At 51.4% G+C, this 25,244-nt stretch overlaps 1 protein-coding gene across 3 annotated transcripts in view; it reads right to left on the minus strand.

Moving 5' to 3' along the window:
* Positions 1-1,104: 1,104 nt before the first annotated feature.
* Positions 1,105-25,244, minus strand: part of CRTAC1 (cartilage acidic protein 1) — a 151,938-nt gene continuing 127,798 nt past the window's right edge. The window contains exons 8-16 of one of the 3 annotated variants that reach the window (XM_070780608.1): positions 23,396-23,532; positions 19,835-19,917; positions 18,910-19,010; positions 18,171-18,339; positions 6,286-6,431; positions 4,934-4,976; positions 2,411-2,554; positions 1,794-1,811; positions 1,105-1,448 (exon numbers count right to left, since the gene is read on the minus strand). In XM_070780608.1, the coding sequence (XP_070636709.1) occupies positions 1,417-1,448; positions 1,794-1,811; positions 2,411-2,554; positions 4,934-4,976; positions 6,286-6,431; positions 18,171-18,339; positions 18,910-19,010; positions 19,835-19,917; positions 23,396-23,532 (873 nt within the window). In that variant the 3' untranslated portion in view covers positions 1,105-1,416. Of the gene's footprint in view, positions 1,449-1,655; positions 1,812-2,410; positions 2,555-4,933; positions 4,977-6,285; positions 6,432-18,170; positions 18,340-18,909; positions 19,011-19,834; positions 19,918-23,395; positions 23,533-25,244 lie in introns of those variants that run through there. The other 2 variants (XM_070780609.1, XM_070780607.1) reach the window with 2 other exon arrangements.

The raw sequence follows: 25,244 nt of genomic DNA on the forward strand, positions 1-25,244 counted from the left end.
GAAACCGTAGTCTCTGTGGGTTTTGGGTTTTACTTATCTCCCTATCATAGATCCCCTTGTTCGTCTCTAAAAAGGCAGCATCTTCCAGAATGACGAGGGAATCGTCTGAATGGTGACAGCGCTGTCTGTTAGCCCCTCAACAAGACAGGGTGGTGGCAGAGGGCTCCAGCCCTGGCTTGGGGACCAGCTGGCTCATGACCTTGGGCTGATCTTTTCATCTCCCTGAGTCTCATGTCTAGGGCCTGTTCAGATCTTTAATTCTGTGTCGACACACAGGAGAGCGCTTCCCAGAAGTGGAACGATTTTTAAGTGGGTGTATGCTTTTCTGTGAGATTGTAGCTGTTTTTATTTTAAAACTTTTCATTTTAGCTCCGTTTCCAAGTGTAAAAACAACACTAGCAATGAGGAATTAATATTTTGTGATTTATGGGGCATATAATTATTATATCAGAATATGGTAGTTTTTTGTTAGATATATTTTTTTAAAGGGTTGGTGGCTTTCGTAAGAGTGATTTTATTATATCTTGAGGTGTGCCTTTTTTCCCAATCACATAAAGAATAGATCTGTGATTTATAAGGCTCCTGCACTACTGAAGCTAGTCATGAAAGTATTCTAAGGTGTTACATCATTACTAAAAGTGAGGCTTTCAGGAACTTCCAGGTTTCCAAGCATATTGCAGGAGAGACCAAACCATAAAGTTCTTTCTAGAAATTAGGGTAATCTGACACTAGGCATGCCTATGTCCAGCCACATTTTCAGGGGTCTTAGAAAGGAAAAGGCTCTTAGGGATACACCAGCCCAACTCTGCTGCTGTTTAGATGTGGGATACTGAGGCCCAGACTTCTGGAGAAGTGACTGCCCCAGAACATTCCCTCCGTGTCTGTCCCTTGCTCATTACACACGCCTCACCTGGCCAAACCCCAGTGTCCCCCAAGTGAACACTGGTGCACAAACCCAACCATTGCTCATGCCTGGGGCAGACACTTTCTCGGTATCAGGAGTTGCTTTCCAAGGGCCACGTGATGGAAGGGCTGCTGCTAATTCAGCATTCCAACCAGCTCTGCTTGCCTCAGACACTTTTTTTTTCACCAGCTAGACACTAATATCCAGCAGAGAGTTTATTGGTATAATTTGTTCAGAAAGAGACTGGAAGACTTAGCAAGTTCAAACTTTAACATTTTTTATCAAGAGTCCCAAATGGCCACCCTTTACCCTGCCCCCCATCATCACCACCAACCCCAATATGGCTTTCTCTACCACAGGCACTCAGGGCCCGCAGAGCAGAAACAGCACAGGCCAAACCAGCAGGCACGGGGCACACTGTCAAATCAACTGAGCAAGCAACCACCGGAAGCCATCTTTGTTAAGGGCAAAATAAGCCGCTCATGACACTGGAGGATACAGAAAAGACAGGACTATCTTGATTCTTCTGAAGGAGTGAGGGAGGCTGGATGGGGTAAAAAACATGTTCTCAGAAGACATGCAAAGAAAGACTTCACAAGCAACTAAAGGTGACACAAATATCAGTATCTCCCAAACTTCCCTTTTCAAAGATGGCCACCCCCGCTGTCCATTCAGAAGGAGCACGCAGCAGAATCTACTGGGCATGGAGAAAGACAGGCAGCGGGAGATATTTAGTTTTCCACAAAGATCATTAGTTTTTTGTTTTTGTTTTCCTTTATTGATGGAATTTAAAGTGCATATAACTGAAGGAAAAGTCCAAGGCCTAGAGAAAGAGATGAGGCCCAAGAGAGAGGCTCAGAGATTCTAAAGGCGGCAGAAGGATACCCACCTAAAAAGGCCACTTGAGCTGCAAAAAGGATGGAGTGGGAGACAGAAAATGGGGAAAAGAGAAGGGGAATGGGGGTGGGGTTGGGGTGGGGGAAAGCATTTGGGAGGAAGAAGACAAACACCAGTTCAGAAATTCAGACAAAGGTGAGCAGGAGCTAGTCTATATCCCCAGGTAAGAAAACGTGGGCTGACCCTAAGGTTGGAACATTAGTTTCAGGAAAGGGAGCAACAGGAAGAGCAATGGCTTCTGGCCAGGACACAGCACCCCAGGGGCCCTTCACTTGATGGCAGTAGTGGTGGGGCTTCTCCAAGCCTGCCATGGTCTTCCTTGGAGACCCCACAAAGGTCTAGGGAGATGTCCTCCAGCCAGGAGAAGGCAGGGGCTGAGAACCTCAATCTGGGGCCTCTCAGACTTTCATGCCTTGGAGAAGGAAATGGCAGCCCACTGCAGTGTTCTTGCCTGGAGAATCCCAGGGATGGGGGAGCCTGGTGGGCTGCCATCTATGGGGTCGCACAGAGTCGGACACGACTGAAGTGACTTAGCATAGCATAGCATAGAGCTCCCCAGTGGATGGCAAGTTCCCTTTGCTACTGGACGGTGGCCAGGGCCCCACTCACCCACACAGGCTGTGCCGTCCTCGTTGGGTTCATAGCCCCGACTGCATCTCTTGTTGGTCCGGCACCTGTAGCTTCCGTACGTGTTGACACACACGGGCTTGTCTCGAGGGCACACGAACGGGAACTGGATGCATTCGTTGGTGTCTGAAAGGCAAGGGGAGCCGCTCACTGGGGGACTTGCTCTGGCTCTGCTTCCCCACTCCCGCCATGACCTTGGGCATGGCCCTTCTTCCTGGGCCTCAGCTTGCTCAGTCTTCTTGGCTGGCTCCTCCTATACTTGACCTTTACACCTTGAGGGCACTCATGCTTTCCTGGGTCTTCTTTTCTATCTCCCAAGTTTCTCTAGGTGGTCCCTTCACATACGGATGATTCCAGGCCTCCTATCTCAAGCCATGACCTCTCCCTGAGGCTCCAGACTCATGAATTCTACCTTGCATCTCAGACTTACTAGGTTGAAATGGAACTCTAGATCCCCCGGCCTTCAAGCCTCTTTTGTCCCCTGTTCCCATCCTCCCCAGCTCAATCAAGGCCACCATCAGCCTCTTGGCTGCTTAAGCAGACATTGGAGAGATTCCTGATTCTTCCAGTTTCCTTAATTTGCAGGTGATTTAACAACAGATCCTGTCAATTCTGCCCCATCGTACCTCTCCATTCTGACCACCTTCCTCTCACTCCTCTGCCACCAGCCTGTCCCCAGCCACCAGCAGCTCTTACTTGGATTTCTGCTGCTGCATTCTCTCCTTCCCCTGTCCTGCCACCACACCTCCATCCACTCCCCAGGCCTCCTGGCTTCCCTGCTTCCTCCAATCCTATCTGCAATTCAGCAGCCGGGTGATTGCTGAAAATATGAACCATACCATGACATGCTCTTGCTTAACTGCAAAGGGCCCTGAGAACAAAGTCCAGACTCCCTTCTGGGGACTCAAGATCCTCCCTGTTGTGGCATCCGGCTTGTTCATCCTCTCCCAGCACTCTGGCCTCGTTCTTGTCCATTTGACACAATAAGCCTTTCTCCTGCTGCATGGTCTTTGCTCCCACTCTCCCCTCTGCTGGGCAAGCTCCTCTCTCTGCTCTTTCTATGGCTGGACCCTTCCTGTCCTTTAGGTCTCAGCTCAAAGGTCCTCTTCCTGCCCACATCTTCTAGAAGAGTCTTCAGAGAGCACCTTGCTTAAAGGGTTCTTAACTCATCTCATCCAGCTCTTGGGCCACGTGGTTTGTGGTCAGTCTGCCCGACTAGAATGAACACCCTTCCAGGGAAGGTGCCTGACCTGCACCCCCAGCTCCCCACGTAGGGTGCTGTGCAGGAGGCACCCAAATGTCTACTGGGTGATGAAATGAAGAGGCGGCTGCACTGTGGAGGTCATGGAATCTTCCCAGCACATGGGGGAGATGCTGGAATTTCTGGGTCTGGGCATCATCTGTTAGAGTGGCCATGGTGGGGACATGAGGAGCGGAGGGAACTAATTTCTTCCTCAAGCCACCCTTCCAGCCATCCTCTCCACTTCTGACCTGTGGTCCTTTGCCCAGGCAGCGCCCTCCATTGGAACACTTTCTCCCTACTGTCTGGTGGACTCCTCATCACCCCTCAGGTCTCAGCTCAGACCTAAACTATCTCTGGGGCACTTTCTTGGACCCTCACTAGACTGGCTTAGCACCCCCCCCACCTTTGTGCTCCCATAGCACCCACCCCCCCCACAAGCCCTGCCCAGGTTGTGTGGTCAATCTGTTTCTCTGTGCACCCCTCCCACTGGGTCTAAGCTCCAAGAGGGCAGGGATTATCTCATTCACTCTGGCATCTCAATAGCAAACCATTCACCTGGGGCTGATGAGTGGCTGCAGAGGGGACTTGGGAAGAATGCTGCCTGAGCATGTAAGGGCAGGTGGAGTCCTTGGCCAGACCCCCTGCTGGTCCTTAGGATGGAAGACATGGGGTTGAAAGTCTCGGTGCTGAGCCTCTTGGCTACCTTGCCCATTCCAGGCCTTTGAGAGGTCTTAGGAGGTCCCTGGATCCTCACAGAGCCTGGCTGTGCTGCAGTTACCTGCCCCCCAGTACTGCAAAAGGCTGCAATCTCCCTTCTGAGCTGTGACAACATGCCACATCCTAGTTTGCTCCAATGCCCCCTGGCTAGCCATGCCCACTCTTGCCTGCCAGCCCCTTTGCTGGCTGCTGTGCTGGATGCAGGGTGCATGCCCACCCACCATGGCTTCCAGGAGCGAGGCCTCCCTGTGCGCTCTGTCTAGGCAGTGTGTCTCCTCCCAGTGATTGTTCTCTCTGTATTCACGGCAGGGAAGTGCTGCCAATTCCCAGAGCTGTAGTGATTCAGCCTGCAGGTTGCTACCATCATTCCCACCTTGCCGAGTTACCTGGCGGTTGTCTTGGCATCAGGAGCCCCAGGAACAAACAACACATTCCCCTTCTCACCGCTCCCACCGCCCCTTGTCTGCAACCTGAGTCTTCCAAGTCCCAGGCTGACCCTCCCCAGTGGCCTCTGCCTTGTCCTCTGGTACCTGCAGGCAACTTACCCGCACAATGGCCATTTTCCTGCTGGGAGAATCCTTGGCCGCACTGCAAGATGGGCAGAAGCAGAGACACTAGTGAGTTGAGAAGATCCCATCTTAGGTCTCCTCCCAGTCACAGCCACAGAGCAGCTGTCACCCTGACCCCACAATAAAGGACTGCTTGCAGCTCTGAATCAGGGAGAGCCCCTCCTGCCAGGATTCCTTTGCACTGATCAGAGGAGACTCAGGGGGAAGGCCAAGAACAGAGCCTGTACAAACTCCTGCTCATTTCCCTCATGTGGGATCCACAGGCCTGCCCCGTGACCCCCAACAGAGTCTGTCCCTCCTATGGCATCACCTGAGACAACCTGGGTCTCAGGAAGGCAAAGTGTAAAGAGGATTGGATAAGCTCACTCCCCACACCCCTTTCTCTGACAACCTTCCCCACTCCTGGGGCTGGGGTGCCTGTGAGCCAGGCCATCACCCCACCTTGGGCAGGGCTGCACAAGAGGTGGATATCCCATCCAGAGGAGTGACTCAAAGGCTTTGCAGCTGGAATTTGATCTAAGTGAGGCGGAGACAGAGATTGGGGAGCCTGGTCACTCCAGGCTGTGGGGGCTTTGCTAGGTTTCTGTGGAGGTCTCAGCAGCCTGGTGGCTGGGGACGGTGGTTGGGACTCAGAACACTTTACACAAGACAGAAAATGTCGACTGTTGGAACTGACGAATGATGGGGTGCTGGTGAAGATTACTGGGGGAGGATAATGCTCTCCCCACAGAGCCAATGCACTAAAAACAGAGGTCCATGAGCTCCTGGGGCCACCAAACTGCCATGGCTCTAGCTCATCCCGAGTGTCCCTTGAGTTTTGTGAGCTTCCCTGGAACCTCCCTGTAAGTCCCCTTGTCTGTATGAGTTTAAGTGGCTCCTATTATTTGCAATGGCGTGATCCTCTCTGGACAGGGGCCCAGAGCTCTTCCTAGGAGTCTGCAGAGGTAACGGGAGGCTGTCAGAGCCTTGGAAAGAATCAGAGATGAAGCAGGAGACCTGAGGCCAGTCCTTAACTCTGCTCACAAATGGCTGTGCAGTTTTGGTGGGTTCTCTTTCTTGGTCTCAGTTTACCTTCTCTGTAAAATGGGTGAAAAAAAATGCTTACCCTTCCAACATGCTAGGATTTCTTTGAGGAGCAGAAGAGCTGTGGGTGTGATAGTGGTGTGGAAACTACAATTGGAGGGGTCACTACGAAGCCTGCCCTTTGCTAAGAAGATTTCCATCATTCTAGAAACAAAGTCTACAATTCCTGGGAATCCAGCTTCAGCCCCCAGGGTTGTGGGAGGGGCCTGCTTGTTTGGCTCTAAGGTCCAGATGCCTCTGCTCACCTCCAGGCTGGCTGGGTCCTGAGGTCTGTCATCATCCCGGGGATAGGGAATCTCCAGCACTGAGTTCATCTCCGAGCTGGCCACGTTCCTGCTGGCCATCTTGCCATCTGGCCATGTCACCTCCACGCTGCTGGCTTCATCCTTCCCTGTGGGAAGAAAGGTGAAATGATCAGCTGCAGAGGAGAGTGGGGGCTGGGGAGGGATTCTCTTCAAGGGTGTCATCATTCATTCGTTCATCTGATAAAAAACATGATCTGAATACTGTTCTAAGTGCTGGGGAAATAGTGAACAAGGCCGACAAGATCCTGCTCCTTTAGGACAACGCCGTCCAAGAGAACTTGCGTGGTAACGGTGATGTTCTCTATCTATCTGTCAGCTGCGGTAGCGGCTAGCCATAGGTGTATGCTGAGCTCCGGTGTGGCACTGGCGTGATAAGGGACTGGATTTTAAATTCTATTTAAAATAGAATTATTTAACCACTCACCTAGTGGCTACCATACCAGACAGCGCAGTTCTAGAACTTACATCCTAGTGGCTAGGCCAATGGGCAGGAGGCTGTTTTGGGGAAGAGGGTTAAACCTGGTGGTAAACAGATTGACTTTGGAGTCCTGGGTTCAAATCTTGGCTGTACCATTTACCTAGCATGTTGGGAAAGAAAGAGTGGGGGTGGGGCATCTGGGAGACCTGGGGACAATGATCAGCTTTACAGCTGATTTGCTTTTTAATATTGGGTGTATTCCATTGATTTGTATCTAAACTGATAGCTAAAGTCTGCAAGGGGCCGTCACTGGGAAAGTCCCTGTTTTCAGGGAGCTTCTACTCTAGTGGGGATAGATAGGCACACAGATGAACCGACAAACAATGCCAGATATTGACAAGCTCTGTGAAGAAAACAAAAATCGGGTGATGAGATAAAGAGGAAGTAAGAGTTACTGGGGGCCTTGTCTAGTCAAGGTGATGAGGGACAGGTTCTTGGGGATAAGGTATTTGAGTTGAGCTCCATATAAAAGCTGAGGTGACAAAGGGCACAGGAGAAAGACCAATCTGAGAAGCAACAGTGAGAACTGGACATGGAACAGCTGACTGGTTAAAAATTGGGAAAGGAATATGGCAATGCTGTATATTGTCACCCTGCTTATCTAACTTATATGCAGAGTACCTCATATGAAATGCTGGGCTGGATGAATCACAAGCTGGAATCAAGATTTCCGGGAGAAATATCAATAACCTCAAATATGCAGATGATGTCACTCTAATGGCAGAAAGTGAAGAGGAACTAAAGAGTCTTTTGATGAGGGCAAAAGAGGAGAGTGAAAAAAGTGGCTTAAAACCCAACATTCAGAAAACTAAGATCACGGCATCCAGACCCATCACTTCATGGCAAATAGCAGGGGAAAAAATGGAAGCAGTGACAGATTTTTCTCTTTTTGGGCTCCAAAATCACTGCGGACAGTGACTGCAGCCATGACATTAAAAGACACTTGCTCCTTGGAAGAAAAGCTATGACAAACCTAGAAAGTGTATTAAAAAGCAGAGACAGCACCCTGCAGACAAAGGTCTACACAGTAAAAGCTATGGTTTTTGCAGTAGTCATGTCTGGATGTGACAGCTGGACCATAGAGGATGCCGAGCACTGAAGAATTGATGCTTTCAAATTGTGGTGTTGGAGAAGACTCTTGACAGTCCCTTGGACTACAAGGAGATCAAACCAGTCAATCCTAAAGGAAATCAACCCTGAATATTCATTGGAAGGACTGATGCTGAAGCTGAAGTTCCAATTCTTTGGCCACCTGATATGAAGAACCAGCTCACTGGGAAAAGACCCTGATGCTGGGAAAGATTGAAGGTAGGAGAAGAGGGTGGCAGAGGATGAGATGGATAGATAGCATCATCGATTCAATGGACATGAATCTGAGCCAACTCCAGGAGATAGTGAAGGACAGGGGAGCCCTCTTGTGCTGCAGCATGGGGTCACAAAGAATCGGACACAGCTTAGCAGCTGAACGACAACAACAAAGCCGAGATGTTTACAGAAAATAATGGTGGTGAAACTCAGGGAATATTCATTGTGAATCCATCTGCACACATCCTTAAAGCAACGTGTTACATCACTGGCAGAAAGCAGGTTGGAAAGATTTATCAGGTGTTTAGGCGTCGTCACAGCCGGCCCCAGCTTCCTGCTTAAAGCAACAGGCCTGTCACTGAGACAAGGTCAGGCTAATGGTGATGGATTGGGGTGAGAAGAGCGGGAGCTGGGCCTCACCTGCTGGGAGAAGCCTTTCTCCAGTCAGTCACCTGGGAAAGAGGGCAGCGCTCAGTACAGGTGGGAGGGATGCTGCAGCCCCTCGTTGACACCCACCTGGGCTGCCTAGACAAGGGCTTGGTGCTCGGGGCTCCACAGACTTGCACACTCCCCCAAGCATCAGTCGAGGGCTGAGAATAAAGTCACCCACATTTGCGTGCCACGTTCTCCTCAATGCGTATAGAGACTGTCACAAAACAAGGGAAACTGAAAAGTGCCATCGAATTTATAGCAGCTTTTGGTCATTACTGTCCACCAATGGATTTTCTACAATGATCGCTGCGATGGGGGCGGAGGGTGGTCTGTGAAACATTTTGCGTATGAACAGGGTTCCTGTATTTTAGAAAAGGGAGCAGGGGGAGAAGGGGGTTATGAGAAATGTTTTCTGGTTTAATAGAGCCAACCTCAGAACCAGTAAGCCATGGGCCTGGAAGGGGTGAGTCTCCATGGGGAGAGAAGCTGCATGCCTAGACTTTAGGGGAATCAATATAGAGATTCCAGTATTGGAATCTATCTCTACCTCTGAGGTCCCCCTGGGGTCGGAGCTAAGACAGCACGGTGTGGAAGGACCCCACTGCAGCTTTCTCCCCAAGTCCCAGTGCGTCAGTCTGGAGCTTCCAGAGAAAGGTGCATCTTGAGAGCCACACTGTCTACTTTCTGAGCCTCCCTGGGCTTGCTTCTCTTCTGCTCCCTCCAACCCAAGGCCTCCAGAGAAGTCTCTCCTCTGGCCATCATGAATTAATAAGGGCAGGGACCAGCCACCACCCTCCGGAAGTGTCAAAGGTGAGCAGCCCCCTGCCCCTGTGCCTGCAATGGGGCAGCAGCACCAGATAGAGGTCCCCTGAGCAGAGACCCCCACATGACCCAGAGCCCCCAGACAGGATGCAGCTTCTCTCCCCATGGAGGTTCTCCCCTTCCAGGCTGGGGGTTTGCTGGTTCTGGGATTGGCTCTATTAAGCCAGAAAACATTTCTCATAACCCCTTCCTTCCCTGTTCCCTCCTACCACAATAATTTATTTTGGGGAAGGGGGTGAAAATAGGATTGGGGATGTCAACTGCCCACTCTTTTTCTGTTTGGAAGTAGTCTCTTGAGGTTCAAGAGATTTGGCATGTTTAGGGTGTTCAGCGCCCAAACTAAGTGGCAGATGTAAAAAGTAAACATTTTTCTATTTAAAAAAAAAAAAAGGAGACAAAGAAGAACAAATGTTTCTCGCCTAAGCCAACAGAGCAGCTACACAAATACATTTTCCAGCCTGACAGAAGTGCTGCAAATAACTCAAGAGCTGCCGAATATTCATAGACAATCACAAATTTACATCCTGCCTCTGAATCCTGCTTCCTCTCTTCCTCCAGACCCAGGGATTGGCAGGACTAGGATAGAAATCAGCCATGGGGAGGGCACGTCTCAGTAGGACTCACTCTTTTGTTACTGATTATTTGGGGGCCTCAGTTTCCTCATCTGTAAGATGGGGGCTCTAGCCTATCCAGGAAGGACAGTCTTTTGGATGTGAGCGCTGCCCCAGCCAATTTTGACCCTCAGCATCCCCATCATCTCTTAGACATGGGGGGCACCCTGCAGTTCCCAAAGGGCTTCCCCTTGATGCCAGTAATGCTACAGGGTATGCACTCTAAACTGCAGGCAGTGATTCTCAGTCAGGGCACTGGATCCTCATAGCAGCCCCCTGAGAAAATACTAGTTTTATAATTTCCATCTTAGAGTCGAAGGGGATGAGACTCAGAGAGGTGAAGGGAATTGCTCACAGCTACCCAGAGAGGGAATGTCTGATCCTGAAGCCCGCACCTTCGAAACCCTTGTTCTATTGCCCACCTCCCCGCCCATGACCAAACCACCATGGACCAAGCATCATGCAGGGAGCTGGGATTCAGCAGGAAGGAGACAGACCTAGGACCCATCCTGGAGGAGCTGAGCCCTGTGGGGCCAATGAACACAGTGATTATGTTAAAATAAACTGGGAAAGTGCACATATAGTATGGGTACCACTTGGTGAGAGAGGCGGGTGTCAAAAGTCATTTTGTTGGAGGATGCAGGAGGAATAAGAGCTTGGGAGGCACAGAAAGGAAGGCAAGGGAAGGACGTTCCAGGCACAGGGTAGAGAACAGGCAGAGGTATAGAGATATGAAAAGGACATGCGTGTTGAAGATCAGGGAGCAGATCAGAGTGGGCGAAGCAGGGTGTGAGCTTGTGCGTTAAGTGGGGTGGGTGGGAGAGGAGATGGGGAGGGACTTGGAACTCTCGAAGGTGTGACTGATTGAAGCCTCTCAACTACTCCACGAGGGAGAATTTATACCCACTCCCCCGATGGAGACACTGAGGCTTGGCAAGGTGCAGGGAACTGCAGGTGTTTGAGTTCGGACTGGAACCCAGGCTCCTGCCCCCAGGCCGGGCCGTTCCCTTTGCCCCAGAAATTTCAAGTCTTCCCGCAGCTGCAGAAGCCAGGGGGCCCGGCCACCAGACACTACACAAGGACAGACTTTAAGTTGGCCAGACTGCCGGGCCTGTATGTCTGGGAGCAGAGGAGGCCCCATTAAGAGCAGCAGGGAGTCGCCTCCGGCAGCTTTTAAAGGACAAAGGCCAAAGAGGCACAGAGAATTGCGCTTTTCAGAAGAATCACAAGCAAAACAGATGGTGGGAATACAGTTGGTGGAATATTTTTGCACTTTATTAAAGCCGTTTTTATGTGGGCCACTGAATTTTCCTTTCCTAAAAGAGCACCAGCCGCCTGGGAGGCAGCTCTGAGTCACTTGCGAACAATCAGCTGAAGGAAGGAGGGGTGTATGTGTAGGGGATGGGGGCGCCAACAAAGCCTGGGGTGGGTTGGCCCAGGGAGTGAGCCCAAGTGGGAGGCTGGCGGAGAAAGGAGATTATTGGCGTTTGTTTTCACGTATTGGCTTTGGTAGAGCTGCCTTAGCTCTCTGCTAGCTCAGAACCAGAGAGCCTGGGTGTGGGCTGCACAGGGTGGGTGTGGGCTACATGGGGTGGGTATGCGGGGGTTGAGATGTTGGGGTTCAGAGCAACCCGAGTCCAGCAGGGCACTCAACAGGGACTGTGAGCAGAAATGCTCGTTTATGAGGTTGGCTGGCCGTCTGCATTGGGAGGAGCAGGGGAAGGGCAGGACAGGGTAGGGGATGGTGGAACGAGGCCAGGGGGCTCCCTGAGCAGGGGTGCGTGGGATGGTTTTACAGGATGAAGCTGAGAGCTCACTGCACAACAGAGTGGCCCGCTGAGAACCCCCTGCCCCTTGAAGCATGAAATGCAGCAAGGTCCCTGAGTTTTACTGTGTGATGTGATGCAGTCTGGACTCTTAGGCATGCACGTGAGGGTCTGAGAAGCTGAGTCCTCTAAGCACAGCTCAGTGCTGACCAAGCAAAGGCCCACAGCATGGGAAAGCACTGGTTCCCCAGCCAGTGGCCCAGGAGCTGAGAGGAGCTAGCCAGGTATGTGGGGGAGAGAAGTGCCCCAGGGAGGGGGCTGGCTGCGGAGGGGCACATGTGTGCACCCATACGTGTCCATGGACAAGCCGATCACCACACTTTGCTGCAAAATCCGGAGGAGGCAGGGGTGGTTTTGGAGGCAGGAAGGAACAGGGTCAGAGGGGATGAGCAGGAGCATTATGGGTGGTGGAGGAGGCTTCCTGCAGCCCTCTGCCCTCCTGCACAGCCTCGGGGGGCCCCACATCTTCTTCCTAGTCCTACTGACATCAGGACAGCCCTTTCTGCATTCCCATTCTGGACCTGCCCCTGTTCACTGCAAACACCACAAAACAAACTACTTCGGCCTGGAGACCGCCCTACTGTCCGTCAGCAGCGGCCTTGCTAAATAAATTATGAATGCAGCCACACAGCAAAATACTGTGCAGCACTAAAGGAAAACAAAGCAGACATGCACAGGCTTGGAATGATGTCCAGGATATACTTACTGTTAAGAGAGAGGGGGAAAAAAGCAAGTTTGGGAATGATAGGGAGAGTCTAATAATTTCCGTTAAAAAAGCTTCCGAGGCATATTTATTTATAAACGTGCTCCTGTGTATTTTACATGCAATAAAATCTTATCGAAAAGTGTGGAATTGGGAAGAGGCTGCCCCAGACTACCTACTGAAACCGTTCCCGGCTTGTTCCCTTCTGCGTTCCTAATTCCTTTACCCTGTTCTGCATTTTCTTTTTTCATAGCGCTTACCGTCTTCTAACCTTTTATATATTTACCTAGTTGTTATGTTTATGAGGTATCACATGTGACTCCTCGTTCCACTAGAATGTAAGGTCACCCATAGCAAGGATCGTCCTTCGGTTAGTGTTTGGCACATAGTAGGTGCTCAGTAAGCAGCAACTAAATGGGTCACAGGACCCTGGGGGAGGGTGAAGAGAGAACATTTCCTTTTTGCTTAATATTCCACACGTAGCGGTGAGATTGTAGGTTATTTTTACTTTCTTTTTTTATGGTGTTATATTTTCTAATTTTTCTATAATCAATATGCATTATTCTTGCAGTCAGAAAAAAACAAAACAAAACAAAACTAAAGCTTTCTAAAAAAATTGCAAATGCGGCTCTCCCTGCAGGGCTCTAGGTGCCAGTCTTGTGCCTGGAGAGGCTCCTGGGCTCCTCCTCCTGGTCCTTCCTCCCCAGCAACGCCCCTCCCACTGAAAGCTGAGCCTGGCTGTGGCTTTCCCGGCTCAGCGACCCCCTCCACTCTGCCCACCCTCTCTGCGTGGCTCTGGGAGCTCCTGAAACATTGGCCCTGGCCTCCCTTTTCAGATTCTGCTCCCACCAGACCCTTCCTGTCCTGTGGACATCGTGAACACTCTCACCTCTGGCCTTTGTTCAAGCCAGGACAGCCCCTGGATGCCCCGCTTTGGCCCTCATCCACGCCTTACAAATTCCTACCATCCTTCTAGACCTAGTTCAAGGCCCACTTCCTCGCTCAGAGCAGAGTGGGTTTCTCCTGTCTCAGTCCTCTCACAGCTTCTGGGCCAGTGTGATGGAGCACCCAAATCTGCTTGCGACCAGAGCTCCTGTGTCCATCAGCCTCTCTCATGGGACTGCGAGCCTGGAGGGCAGGGAGCATTTCCTTGTTTCATCTGTCTCTTGGCCACATCTCTTGGTTTCCCCTGCGTCCCATTTCTGTCTCCTTATTCTTGTCTCTTTCCGCAATCCTTCCTTCCCATCTGGCTTTCCCACTGGTTCCCTCTCCTCCTGCCCCACTGCTGGCCCCTCTATCAGTCAGGAAGGCCTGTGCTGTGCTGGATCCATGAAGATCCTTCTGGATGTGGGGCTCTTGAAGCTGCAGGGGTGGAGCCTCCTGCCCCTCGCTGTGTCCCTGGCTGTTGGCCCTGCTGCCTGCTGAGCGGCCTTAGAGAGTCTCACTGCAAGGCCCACAGCTGATCCACTGGGGTCGGTCTCCAAGTGTAGTCTTCCTTCTACGCCTCTCTGGGAGTGGATCCATTGGCAGGGGAGGCTGCAGGGGACCTGTGGAGCAGTCTGAACCAGAGTTCAGACCCAGAACAAACCCCATGGCAATGTAGAAGAGCAAGGATTGGCAGTCTGGGCTGTCAGGGAGTCCCAAGCAAGAGCAGCCTCCATAACCCTGAGCTGTGGAGGCAGACAGTTGGGAAGAGTCATGGAGGCTCTTGGGACCCTGTGATACCATCAAATGATCCTGCCAAGGCTTCCCAGCTGAAGAAGCAGGTCCATTCTGGCAGGGACTGACACTGGCCAGAGAAGAGGCCCAATAAGACCCATAAGACATACCTCAAAATAGCAGAGGCAGCTCAAGGGGAGAGGGGAAGGAGAACCCAGCCCCAGTCCTGGCCTCAACATTGATTTGCTTTGTGAGCCTCAGTTTCTTTATCTGTACAATGGGGTGTGGGTTGAGAGCCAAGCCAGATGTCTGGATAAACATCCCACCTGTGAGACTGTGGCTGTCACCGTGGTGTGGATGGGCTCACTTGGGTCATTTGGTAACTGAGGGGTCGTGGATGTCCAGTGAGAAAGGGGCAGAGCAGGACCCTGGCTGGCTGCGCACAGAACAGCTATGGGAGTCTGGCAGTCAAGTCATAGCGGTTAAGACGCCAGACTGGGGTGTTCAAGGAGATGGGGTCCAAATCCAGTCCTCCCTATCTTCTGGAGGTGTGACTTAACCTCAGTCTCAGTTTCTGGACCTGTAAAATGGGGTTATGATTCTTAGTTCATCCTGTGGTGCCGAGAGTGGAATAAGGTATCTTCGTAAAGCATCTAGACCAGGGTCAGGCATACACTAAGCACTTGATTAACGTTGACTACTACTATATCGTAAGAGAGGACTATGTATTTAAAAGTCACCTAGGACTTCCCTGGTGGCCCGGTGGCTGAAACTCTGTGTTCTGTGTAGGGAGACCAGGTTTGATCCCTGGTTGGGGAACGAGCCTGCATGTAGCAAGTAAGACCTGATGCAGCCAAATAAATAAATAGATACATATTTAAAAATAAAATAAAAGTCATCTTGTACCATCAGGGCCAGCAAAGTAAACGGCTGCCTTAAAAGTGATAGATTTCCAACTCCGGGCTGACCCACCCAGGGTGAAATAGCCTGAGAAAATGCTCATATAACCAGGCCCTGGGTCCCCTAAATATTTATGCTTCTTTTTCAGATGACATAAATATTATGTGCTGCCTATAAAAATTGGAAAACACATACACACATACACAAAATATGAAAGTGAAGTGTTAATCACTCAGTCGTGTCCAACTCTTTACAACCCCATGGGTTGTAGCCTGCCAGGCTCCTCTGTCCATGGAATTCTCCATGCAACGATATGGAGTGGGTAGCCATTCCCTTCTCCAGGGGATCTTCCTGACCCAGGAACTGAATCTGAGTCTCCTGTATTGCAGGCAGATTCCTTACCGTCTGAGCCACCAGGGAAGCCCAAAATACTGAAGACAAAGTATGGAATAAAATAAAAATCACCTGCCCAGTTAGGTCTGGATTTGAATCTCAGCTCTGCCATTTATGTGACTGGGGAATGTTTAATGGTTCTGATCCTCAGGTTTCCCATTTGTAAAATGGGGATAAATCATGCCCACATCAAAGGGTAATCACGAGGATGATGTAAAATAATAAGAGTAAAATGTCACCACACCTAGAACAAGAAAGAATTACCATACGGATCCAGCCACTCAAGGAGAACCACTGTTCACACTTTTTGCATTTTCTTTTAGTTTTTTTCTATGCCCATATGATGTATATATAATATTAACATACACATATATGTCTGTTAATTTGAGACCGTATTGCCTATTCTTTTTATGTTACTATCATGAGGTGCTAACATAAGGGGGAGGGTATCTGATTTTGAACCTAGGTATATTTGACTCAAATGGTTTCCCTTCTTTTTTTTTTAATACTTATTTTATTTTCCATTTTTGTCCATGCCGCATGGCATGTGGGATCTTAGTTCCTCAGCCAGGGATTGAAGCTGCACCTCCTGCAGGGGAAGCACGGACTCTTAACTCTGGACTGCCAAGGGAAGTTCCTTAAATGTTTTCTTAATCGTTGTGTTTTAGTAAAGACACTGTTGCCCCCATGTCCCACCCCATAGTGTTTCTCGACACTTTTTCCATTACTGTGCTTCCTCCCCAAGAAGGCCTTTTATGACTTTTCCCCTCTAATTCCCTTCCATAGTGCATTTCTTTAAAAATGCTTTATTTTGAAAGAATTATTGATTCATATGAAGTTGTAAAAGATAGTACAAAGTGGTTCGGTATGTCTTTCACCCAGTTGCCCCCATATACCTTATGTTACATATACCTTATCTAACTATAATACAACATCAAAACCAGGAAGTTGACATTGGCACAGTGTGTGTGTATCCGTTCTTTGTTTTTTATCACCTGTTGAATCATGCAGCTCCCACCACGATCAAAACACAGAACTGCTCCATCACACGAAGACCTCCTTGGGGTTCTCCCTTTAAAGTCATACCCACCCCTCCCCTTTTCACCACTTCTAACCCCCAGCAACTACTGATCTATTTTCCATCTCTATAATTTTGTCACTTTGAGAATATTATATATATGGAATCAATAGTATGTGACTTTCTGAGACTGACTTCACCCCCCCACCCCTGCCACTCATCATAATACACATGAGAGCTATCCAAATTGCTGCATGTATCAATGGTTCATTCCTTTTTATTGCTGAGTAAGCTTCCCTAGTGGCTTAGCTGGTAAAGAATCCACCTGCAATATGGGAGACCTGGGTTCGATCCTTGGGTTGGGACGATCCCCTGGAGAAGGGAGTGGCTACCCACTCCAGTATTCTGGCCTGGAGAATTCCATGGACTGTAAAGTCCATGGGGACACGATTGAGTGACTTTCACGTTTCAATATTCCATGGTGTGAATGGATGGCAGTTTGTTGACCCATTAACCCACTGATGGACATTGAGGCTGTTTCCAGTTTGGGCTATTAGAGACAAAGTTACTATGAACAATCATGCATAGATTTTTATGTGGACATAAGTTTTCATTTACCTGGGATAAATGCCCAGCAGTGCAAATGCTGGGTCTTACAGACTGAGCGACTTTCATAGTAGTTGTACAGTATAGATTTTTTTTTTGTCATAAAAGAAACTGCCAAACTATTTTCCAGAGTAGATGTACCAGCAATGAATGAGAGATCCAGCTTCTCCACATTCTTGCCAGCATTTGGCCTCGTAACTTTTGTTACTTTAGCTATGCTAATAGATGTATAGTGATATTTTATTAATACCACAGGTATACTGTGTATCTGTTGATGTTAATATGTGTATACACACAGATACCCTATACATATTTATACATACATAATGTGTGAGCGCTCAGTCGCTCAGTTGTGTCTGACTCTTTGGGACCTCATGGACTGTAGCCCGCCAGGCTCTTCTGTCCATGCAAGAATACTGGAGTGGGTTGCCATTTCCTTCTTCAGGGGATCTTCCTGACTCAGGGATTGAACCCATGTCTCCTGCGTCTCTTGCACTGGCAGGCAGATTCCTTACCACTGAGCCACCTGGGGATCCCATACATACATATATATATATATATATATACATAAAAAAGTAGACGTTTTTTCAATCCCCCTCTCCCAGTCAAGAACCTATTTTTACCTTCTTGGGGATGGCATCACCGCCATGCTTCTCCTGAGCCTTCTAGCTAAGAGAAGGCACCCAGGGTTTGCTGAGACACTTTAATTACTGAACCAATACCCAGGCATCTGGAGAAGTAGCTGGTGTGGACAGGTTTGGTGTAGCCATTGTTTGAAGAACAAGGCCATAGCCTTGAACAAATGGAGAATTAAATACTCTGACCCCAAGGTGAACTGCTTCCTCAGAGGCACTGGGATGGGGACCCCAGCAAGAAGTGGGCCATAAAGAACCTCCCTTCTGAGTTCAGGTTCATCTCAAAGCAGGGTTGCCTCCAGTAGCTGGTGGTACCTGAAAGATGCTCAGGCTGTGAGCCCTGCATTTCAGTGGGCTCTGCAGAGCCCTGCATCCCACTGCCCTGACAAGAGCCCATGGCACTCCCCAAACCCCCTTACCCCTGAGCCCTGACTCACCCAAGCCAAAGTGAGCCACGGGCTCCATCTCGCACAGGTAGCCTGAGCCCCCGTCAATGATCCTCAGGTGTGCCCCGCTCTTCTTGGTGTAGAGCACGACCTTGGCACCCCTGGCGAAGGCCCCAAACCGGGTTCGTGGCACCACCCTCAGCCAGTTGTTGCTGAAGCCCTGTAGCAGGGGAGGAACACAGGTCTGGGCATCAGCCGGGTGGATGGAAGGATCAGAGAGGAGGAAGAGGGGAGAAGAGAAGGGGCAGAGGAAAGAGAGGAGGAGGGAGCCAGGCAGGGAGGCTGAATGAGGCAGACCGACTGATTGAAGTTTGCCGGGAGCAGCTCTGGAAAGAGCAGGGAAAGCCAATTTTGTGTCTTATTGTTTAGTCACTCAGTCGTGTCTGTCTCTTTGCGACTCTGTGGACTGTAGCCCGCCAGGCTCCTCTGTCCATGGGATTTCCCAGGCGAGGATACTGGAGTGGGGTGACGTTTCCTTCTCCAGGGGGATCTTCCTGAAAACAGTTTTTGGAGATGTGCCAGAGGAAGGAGAGGGGCAGAAGACTTCTCTGAGAAGCAGCCCTTCTCAGGGGCTTACTGACTGTCTGGGAACTCATCTGCTTCCTCCCTGGGATGTCCATTTCCTGCCACTCTGGTCAAACAAGCACCCCGGGCTCCTCTGTTCTCGTTCATCCCAGGCCCAGGGGAGCATGCCAAGCAGGGCTCTGTGGGTCCCAAGGTCCAGGCACACCTGATTCCCCCGGAAGACGGACAGCGGCTGAGCCATGGACTCTCCGTGGGACAAGATGAGATCCAGCATCCCGTCTCCATCGAAGTCGGTCACCACGCCTCCTGCAACAGCACAGGTTTCAGTCTGGCCATCGGCCAGGAGACCAACAGGAGAAGGGCTCCTAACCTGGGCCAGCCCACGCCCTGAGTGTGAAGGAAAGAGCACAGCACTGGGGCATGAAGCCTGGACCATGAAGCTGCTCTCCTTCTCACAGCTGCTCGTGATAGGAATTTGTGGAAGTCGGGCGGGGGTCCCTTTCCTTCCCCTGGACTTTGGCAAGGAGAGTGTGGGTGCAAACAATTTGGAAGATGAGGGCTTCTGTCTGGTCTGTTATACATAATACAGACATGTGCACAGTTTTTATCAATCTATCACATGTTTGCACATACTAGTCTCCTTTTCGTCCTCACTACAACCCAGAGACACGAAGAAGGCACATGCAGTTATCCCCACTTCATGGGTGTGGAGAACAAGACCCAGAAGATGGAGCACCTTCTCCAAGACAATGGCAATGGCAGGGCCGGGTCTTAGGCCTCCTGATCCAGTGCTCTTTCTCTGCCACCAGCCTGAATGCCAGGAGGGGTCAGACTGCAGGACCCCCAGCCTCTCCTTTCCCTCCCCTCCCGGCACAGCATCAGCAGAGACTCTACTGCCCATGTCTCCCCACGCCTGTGACCCCACAGCCCTGGGGCTGGGAGAATGGATCTTTCTCTCCTCTGCTTCCCACCTGGCACTCCCAGGCCCCTCCCCGCTCCCACCCCAGGGACCTCAGCCTTCAGGGTGGGTGGGGACAGGACAAGCCAGGCTCTGGGGCTTGCTGCAGCATCCCTGCTAAGGGCAGCACTGAGCTGGGGGAGAGCAGGCTGGAGCCCTCAGATGTCCTCACCTGTGCCCCGGCCCTCAGGCTCCAAGGCATCGCCAGGGTTGAGTTCCTCGATGAGGGGGTCGCCGTGCTCCCTGTGGATGACGCTGCAGGAGGGGAGACAGGCAGTTCATGGATGACCACACGTGGCGAAGCCCCAGTGGGCCCTCTGGACGTGGGAATCCACTAACTCCATTCTCCATGCTCTGAGCACCCTGAGACCCTGCCACCTGCGCACCGACAGAGCCACTGCTCACAGACCCTGTCTACACCCTGGCTGTGCCTTTCTCGGGTTTTAATTTATGTTGGTAAATATCGATTTTTCCTTCTCTAATGGATGAATTATAGACAGCCTGGGGAAGGGCAGGTGATGGATGGAGAAGGGGCAGGGACGCAGCTACCTTCAGCTGACCTTCGCTTTCCTTCATGTGGCCCTGGGTTTTCGAGTTCTGGATGCTACGTAGGGTCCCACCCCAATTCAATGCCACCTCCTCCACACCCTCCCTAATCGTCCAGCTAGAAGCAGTGCCTTCCTGCTCTGCCTCTGTCACTTTCCTGGCCTTTATCACTTTCTGCTTCGGGTTGAAGCTCTGCATGAATGCATCTCCTCAGTTAGACTGAGTTCTTTGCAGGCTGGGACCACGTATTCTTCTTCTTTGAATCTCCTGCAGCATCTAACGATGCCTGGTTCTCAGGAAGCTCCAAGTGCATGTCTGGCCTGCAGGGAGGAATTTCGGAGGCAAAAGGGAGGGAGGGGTCCCTTTGGGTTGCTGGGGTTCTATTTTGCACTCTGAATCGTGGTAACATTTGCTGTAGACAAGTCCACTGTGAAAGTGCTGCTCTTCTTGCACTTTGAGCTGAATGTTGATGACGGCCTTAAGCTTCCTCTCCAATTTTTCTCCCTCGTTAGGGTCTTGAAGCCTTGGGGGCTCTGCCCTGGCTGTGTGGAGCAGTTTTGGGGTCAGGGTCAGGGAAGAACCAGGAGGGATCTTTATCACTCTCCCCACACATTGCAGGTGCGGCTTGTTGCTCAAATCACAGGGTCACCAGAGGGCTGTGCTGTGGCCAGTGCTTTCTTTTAGGAGCAGGTCAGGGTTCCCTGAGCCGGAGCTTCTGGGGGCTGGACGGCAGAGGGGGCTGGCAGAACTGCAGGGTGGGTGTAGGCTAGAGCACGTACCCTGGGACGTGTCCTCTGTCCACATGCGGCAGCTGCACGAGCACATGCTCGTGTGCAGCCTGGCCAGGGAGCAGCAGGCCTGGCAGCGCGCTTGGCGGGTGTGCCGGTCTGCTGCAGGTGTACATGCCTCAGCCGGCTAGCACCCACGGTCCCTTTGCCCATTCACATCCTGTAACCTCTGTCACCACTGGGCAGAGACACCCTGGAGTTCAGGTGACAATGCAGTTAAGGGTTCCTGGGGGAGAAAGCCCAGAAGTGCCAGTGCAGAGCTGGGCAAACTCACCCAGATTTGGGCAACCAGGGCAGGCTTCTCAGAGGAAGGGTCAACAAAGCTGAAACCAGAAGGATGTCCATGTCACTCAGAAGAGAAAGAGGGGCAGAGGGTGTGGGCAGCCTGAGAGTCCAGGCCCGGCCCCGCCCAGAACTGAAGGAAGCTCAGGGTGTCTGGCCCTAAGGTGTAAATCGGGAAATGGAGAGTGACAAGGCTGGGGACAAAGCCAGCCTGCGGGATGTGTCAACGAGAAGGTGGTGGCGGTGGGGGCTTCTAAGGGGTTTATGTGGAAGAGGGGTGTGGCCAGAATTGCATTTTCAACAGCTTGCTCTGTGGAACTGGGCGCAGAAAGGCAGCTAAGGAGCGGGAATGTGCAGGGGTGGAGCCATGGGAACAGAGCAGCACGGTAGGCTGTCAGTGGTGCCACTATACACATCCCGCCTGGCCGGGGAGAGTCCTCGCTCCTGCCCGTGGTCCTGCCATTATTAACAGGGTCCCTGCATGCTTGTTTAGCACCTGGTGTGGGCAATGAGTTCCCCGGTTTCCCAGGCATCACTGAAGGACTTGTGGACTCAAGCACAGCGAGGTTTTGCATCTCCAGTGACTCCTATAAGGAGCCCACCATGTTCATTTCAGCAACAGGTGACAAGCCCGCTTGGTGTGGGGTGGTGGGGGCTCAGCTTCCAGAGCTGCCAGCTGAGTGGTGGCCCCAGCCAACTGCCACAGGGACTCAGGGCACAACCACGTATCTGGGAAATGGCTTTCCTGCTGCTGCGTGGAGGTAGACACACTGACCCTTGGGGTGACCATGTGGTGGGGTGACCATGTGGTGACCACGTCTGTGGACAGCCCCGGCCAGCCTGCCCTCGGGATGGCCAGAGGGAGGACGGGGATTTGATGGAGGCCATGCGGGCAGGGGAGATGCCTGGGTTCTTGGGCTACAGAGACTCTCCGGCGCTCAGGGGACCTGGTGAGGGACACTTTATTAGCCAGAGAAGGAAAGCAGTGTCTCTGTTAATGAGCAATTGATCTTCCACAATTAATCTGGAAGTTGTGAATAAGCTTTTTGCGAGGCACCTAATTAGTAAATCTGGAGCCTTCAGGGGGTGATTACAGCTGGTCAGGATTGATGCTTTGTTAATAATTATATTTTAAAACACACTTAGTCACAGCCCTTGCCTTTTATAAATAGTCGGGGGCCCTCCTGGGGGAGGGGGTGGGGTCTTGGGGAACCGAGCAGATGATGTGGCCCATTTCCTGCATCCAAGGCCCTGGGCCACCCTCCTCTCCCCACCTGGTCCTGAGGCCCATTAGCATGTTTCAGGCCAGGAACAGGGCCATCTCTGGCCACATGGGTCCTGAGGTTTGTCCCCCAACAGCAGCTCTCCAACCTCAATGTGCTAAGAATCACCTCATGCCTAGCGTATGTGTTAAAAAAGACAGATATCTGGGCCTCAACCCTGGAGATTCAGATCCGGGAGATCTGGGCTGGGCCTAGAGATTCTGTATTTTAAAGAAGCACTCCAGGTGATTCTGACACCAGTGGTCTCTGGACCCTGATTAGAGAAGTGCTGCCTTGGAAAATCTAACCCCTCCTTCTTACATGCAATGCTCAGATGCTTTCACTCTTGTCCACCACTAATTGTCTCATCCAGCATTTCCCAAAGGATATTTTGCAGAGCACCAATCCCAAAAGCAGAATCTCTGAAAGCAGTGCCCTGTGGTCAAATCTATTCGAAATACTCCATTCACCTCTCAGAGCGTAAGATACTCAGAGTCATGTTAAGGTTATGAGAAGTCCTGTAGTCAATACACCTGTCTTGGCTTCATCCAGGTGCACCCAGATAGATTTGGCTCTGGGACTCCTTTGGATGGTAGAGTGGAACCTGGCTTCTGTGTACACTTTGCCCAGGTCCCCCCCTCCCCCACCCATTTCCACCCTCTGCTAACAGCAGGAGGCCAGCTTCCTGCCATTCTCTCAACTTTTCAATCAATTCCTGTCCTCCCCCCTTCTCTGCTCCTTCATCAGGGGACCTGCCTCCTCCCTTCCCTTGGAGCTCCTCTTCTGAGTCCTAAACCTTCCTCCCTGACCCCACTGCGAAGGCTGAGTAGCCACGAGCCAGGCTGAAGCATCTACCGGAAAAGGCGGTTGGCTGAGGAGCTGCGGTGGGCGAAGTTGTTGAAGAAAACCTCCAGCTCCTGGTCATTGTCAAAGTCGGCGGCGATGACTGTGCGGACAGGGGAGGGCATGGAGAACTTGGGCGAGGCGATGTCCTGGGGGAGAGAGGGCTGCAGGTCAGTGGACAGAGTGGGCCAGGGGCCGACTCCCACCACCCCTGTGTGTGCATGTGTGTGCGTGCCTGTTTGTGTGCAAAGATAAAAACCCACGCTAGCACATCCTCTATCATCTTTCCCGTGAGGGCTCCAGGGTGCTGTGTTTGGGACCACATGAACCCCAGGCTGCTAGCAGAAGAACAAGGAGGTAAGAGGAACAGTCCAAATTCACACCAGGGAAGCACCTTGCTGTTCCCTGGTGGGGACCACACGCGGCCCTTCCATCAGTCACTCGAGGCAGGGCTGACATGAGCGTTCCCATTTCACAGGCAAGGTAACTGAGTCCGGGAGAGGACGGAAACTGCCCATTGTTGTAGCTGATGAGCTGGGCCACCGCCTCGCTCCGACACCAGATGCTAGAGGCCCTTTCTAGTGTGTGCCCTTCCTCCTCCACAGCCAGAGGCACAGGCTGGGTGGAACCTGGGAAATCCTGTGTATTGAATCCAGGCCTCGCTGCTGACTCGCTGTGATCTCAGGCAAGCTAGTCAACCCCTCAGTTCTCATCTTCCTCCTTAGTAACACAGGGATAAGTAACAGCTGCTCAGGCTGTGAGGACTGCATGTAAAGAGCTTGGCAGAGTGGGCTCAAGATGAATTCCGAGGGGTCTATCTTGGCCTTGCCCCTGCTGTCAGCCTCATGGAAAGTGGCAGAGGTGGCCTTCAGCTGGGTATTGCTGCCTCTATTATCTTTTTTCTTGGACTCTTGATTTTTTTTTTCTTGAGACATCCACTTTGGGACTTGCAGTATCAGATACCTCTGCCCAGGGCTCATGAGGAGACCCCAGACCCAGGACAGCCCAGCAGGGACCTCCAAGTGCTGACAGGGCCTTGGTGGGCCTGGCAAAGGGTCCCATGTAAGGGGCTTGACTTTTAAATAGAAGAAGAGCCGTATAGGGAGACCTTTTTTTTTTTTTTTGAGCAGACTATCCATTCCAGGTGGGTTTGTCCCTTAAAGACTTAGAAACCTGTCTAAATTCCAGGGCCCATGTGGGGAGACTGGGAAGGACACATGGGGGCTTCTGGGGGTGGCTCCCTGCCCCTTGGCCCCAGGCTTCCTGCTTCAGGCCCTCTTCCCTGGTGGCAGGAATGAGCTGCCTGCTCTGGGTTGCCCAGGGAGGGAGGCTGTCCCCATCAATGCAATCACAAGGCTGATTGAGAGCCTGGCCAGCTGTCAAAGGTGGGCTGAACAGGGCCACGAGAACTGGTAACAAAGAGACCTCAGGACCTTGAAGTCGTTATTCTATTGATTCTGTAAAAATGGAAACCTACATAGGCCCCTTGGGGTTGCCCCAGCTGGATGCCTGGGCTTCCAAGATAATGTATGTAAGATGCTTAGCACAGCTCCTGGCACACGGAAGGCGCTTGATAAATGGGGCCTCTATTATTATTATTATTGCTCCTGTGAGCCCTGGGCTGGGCTGTTGAGAGGGCTGGTTGACATTTGGGGCTGGATCACCCTTTGTTGCGGACTCGCCGGTGCCTCGTAAGATGTTTAGCAGCACCCAGTCCTCTGCACATGAGATGCCAGTAGCACTCGATCCCACCTGTGACAACTGATCACGTCCCTGGACATCGTCAAGTGTCCTGGGGTGGGGACAAAACCACCCCTGATTGCGAACCTGGGTTGGAATAAAAAGCTGAACAGAGATGAAA

Source organism: Bos indicus, chromosome 26, assembly GCF_029378745.1.
Source record: "Bos indicus isolate NIAB-ARS_2022 breed Sahiwal x Tharparkar chromosome 26, NIAB-ARS_B.indTharparkar_mat_pri_1.0, whole genome shotgun sequence".
In the NCBI taxonomy this organism is placed as follows: Eukaryota; Metazoa; Chordata; class Mammalia; order Artiodactyla; family Bovidae; genus Bos; species Bos indicus.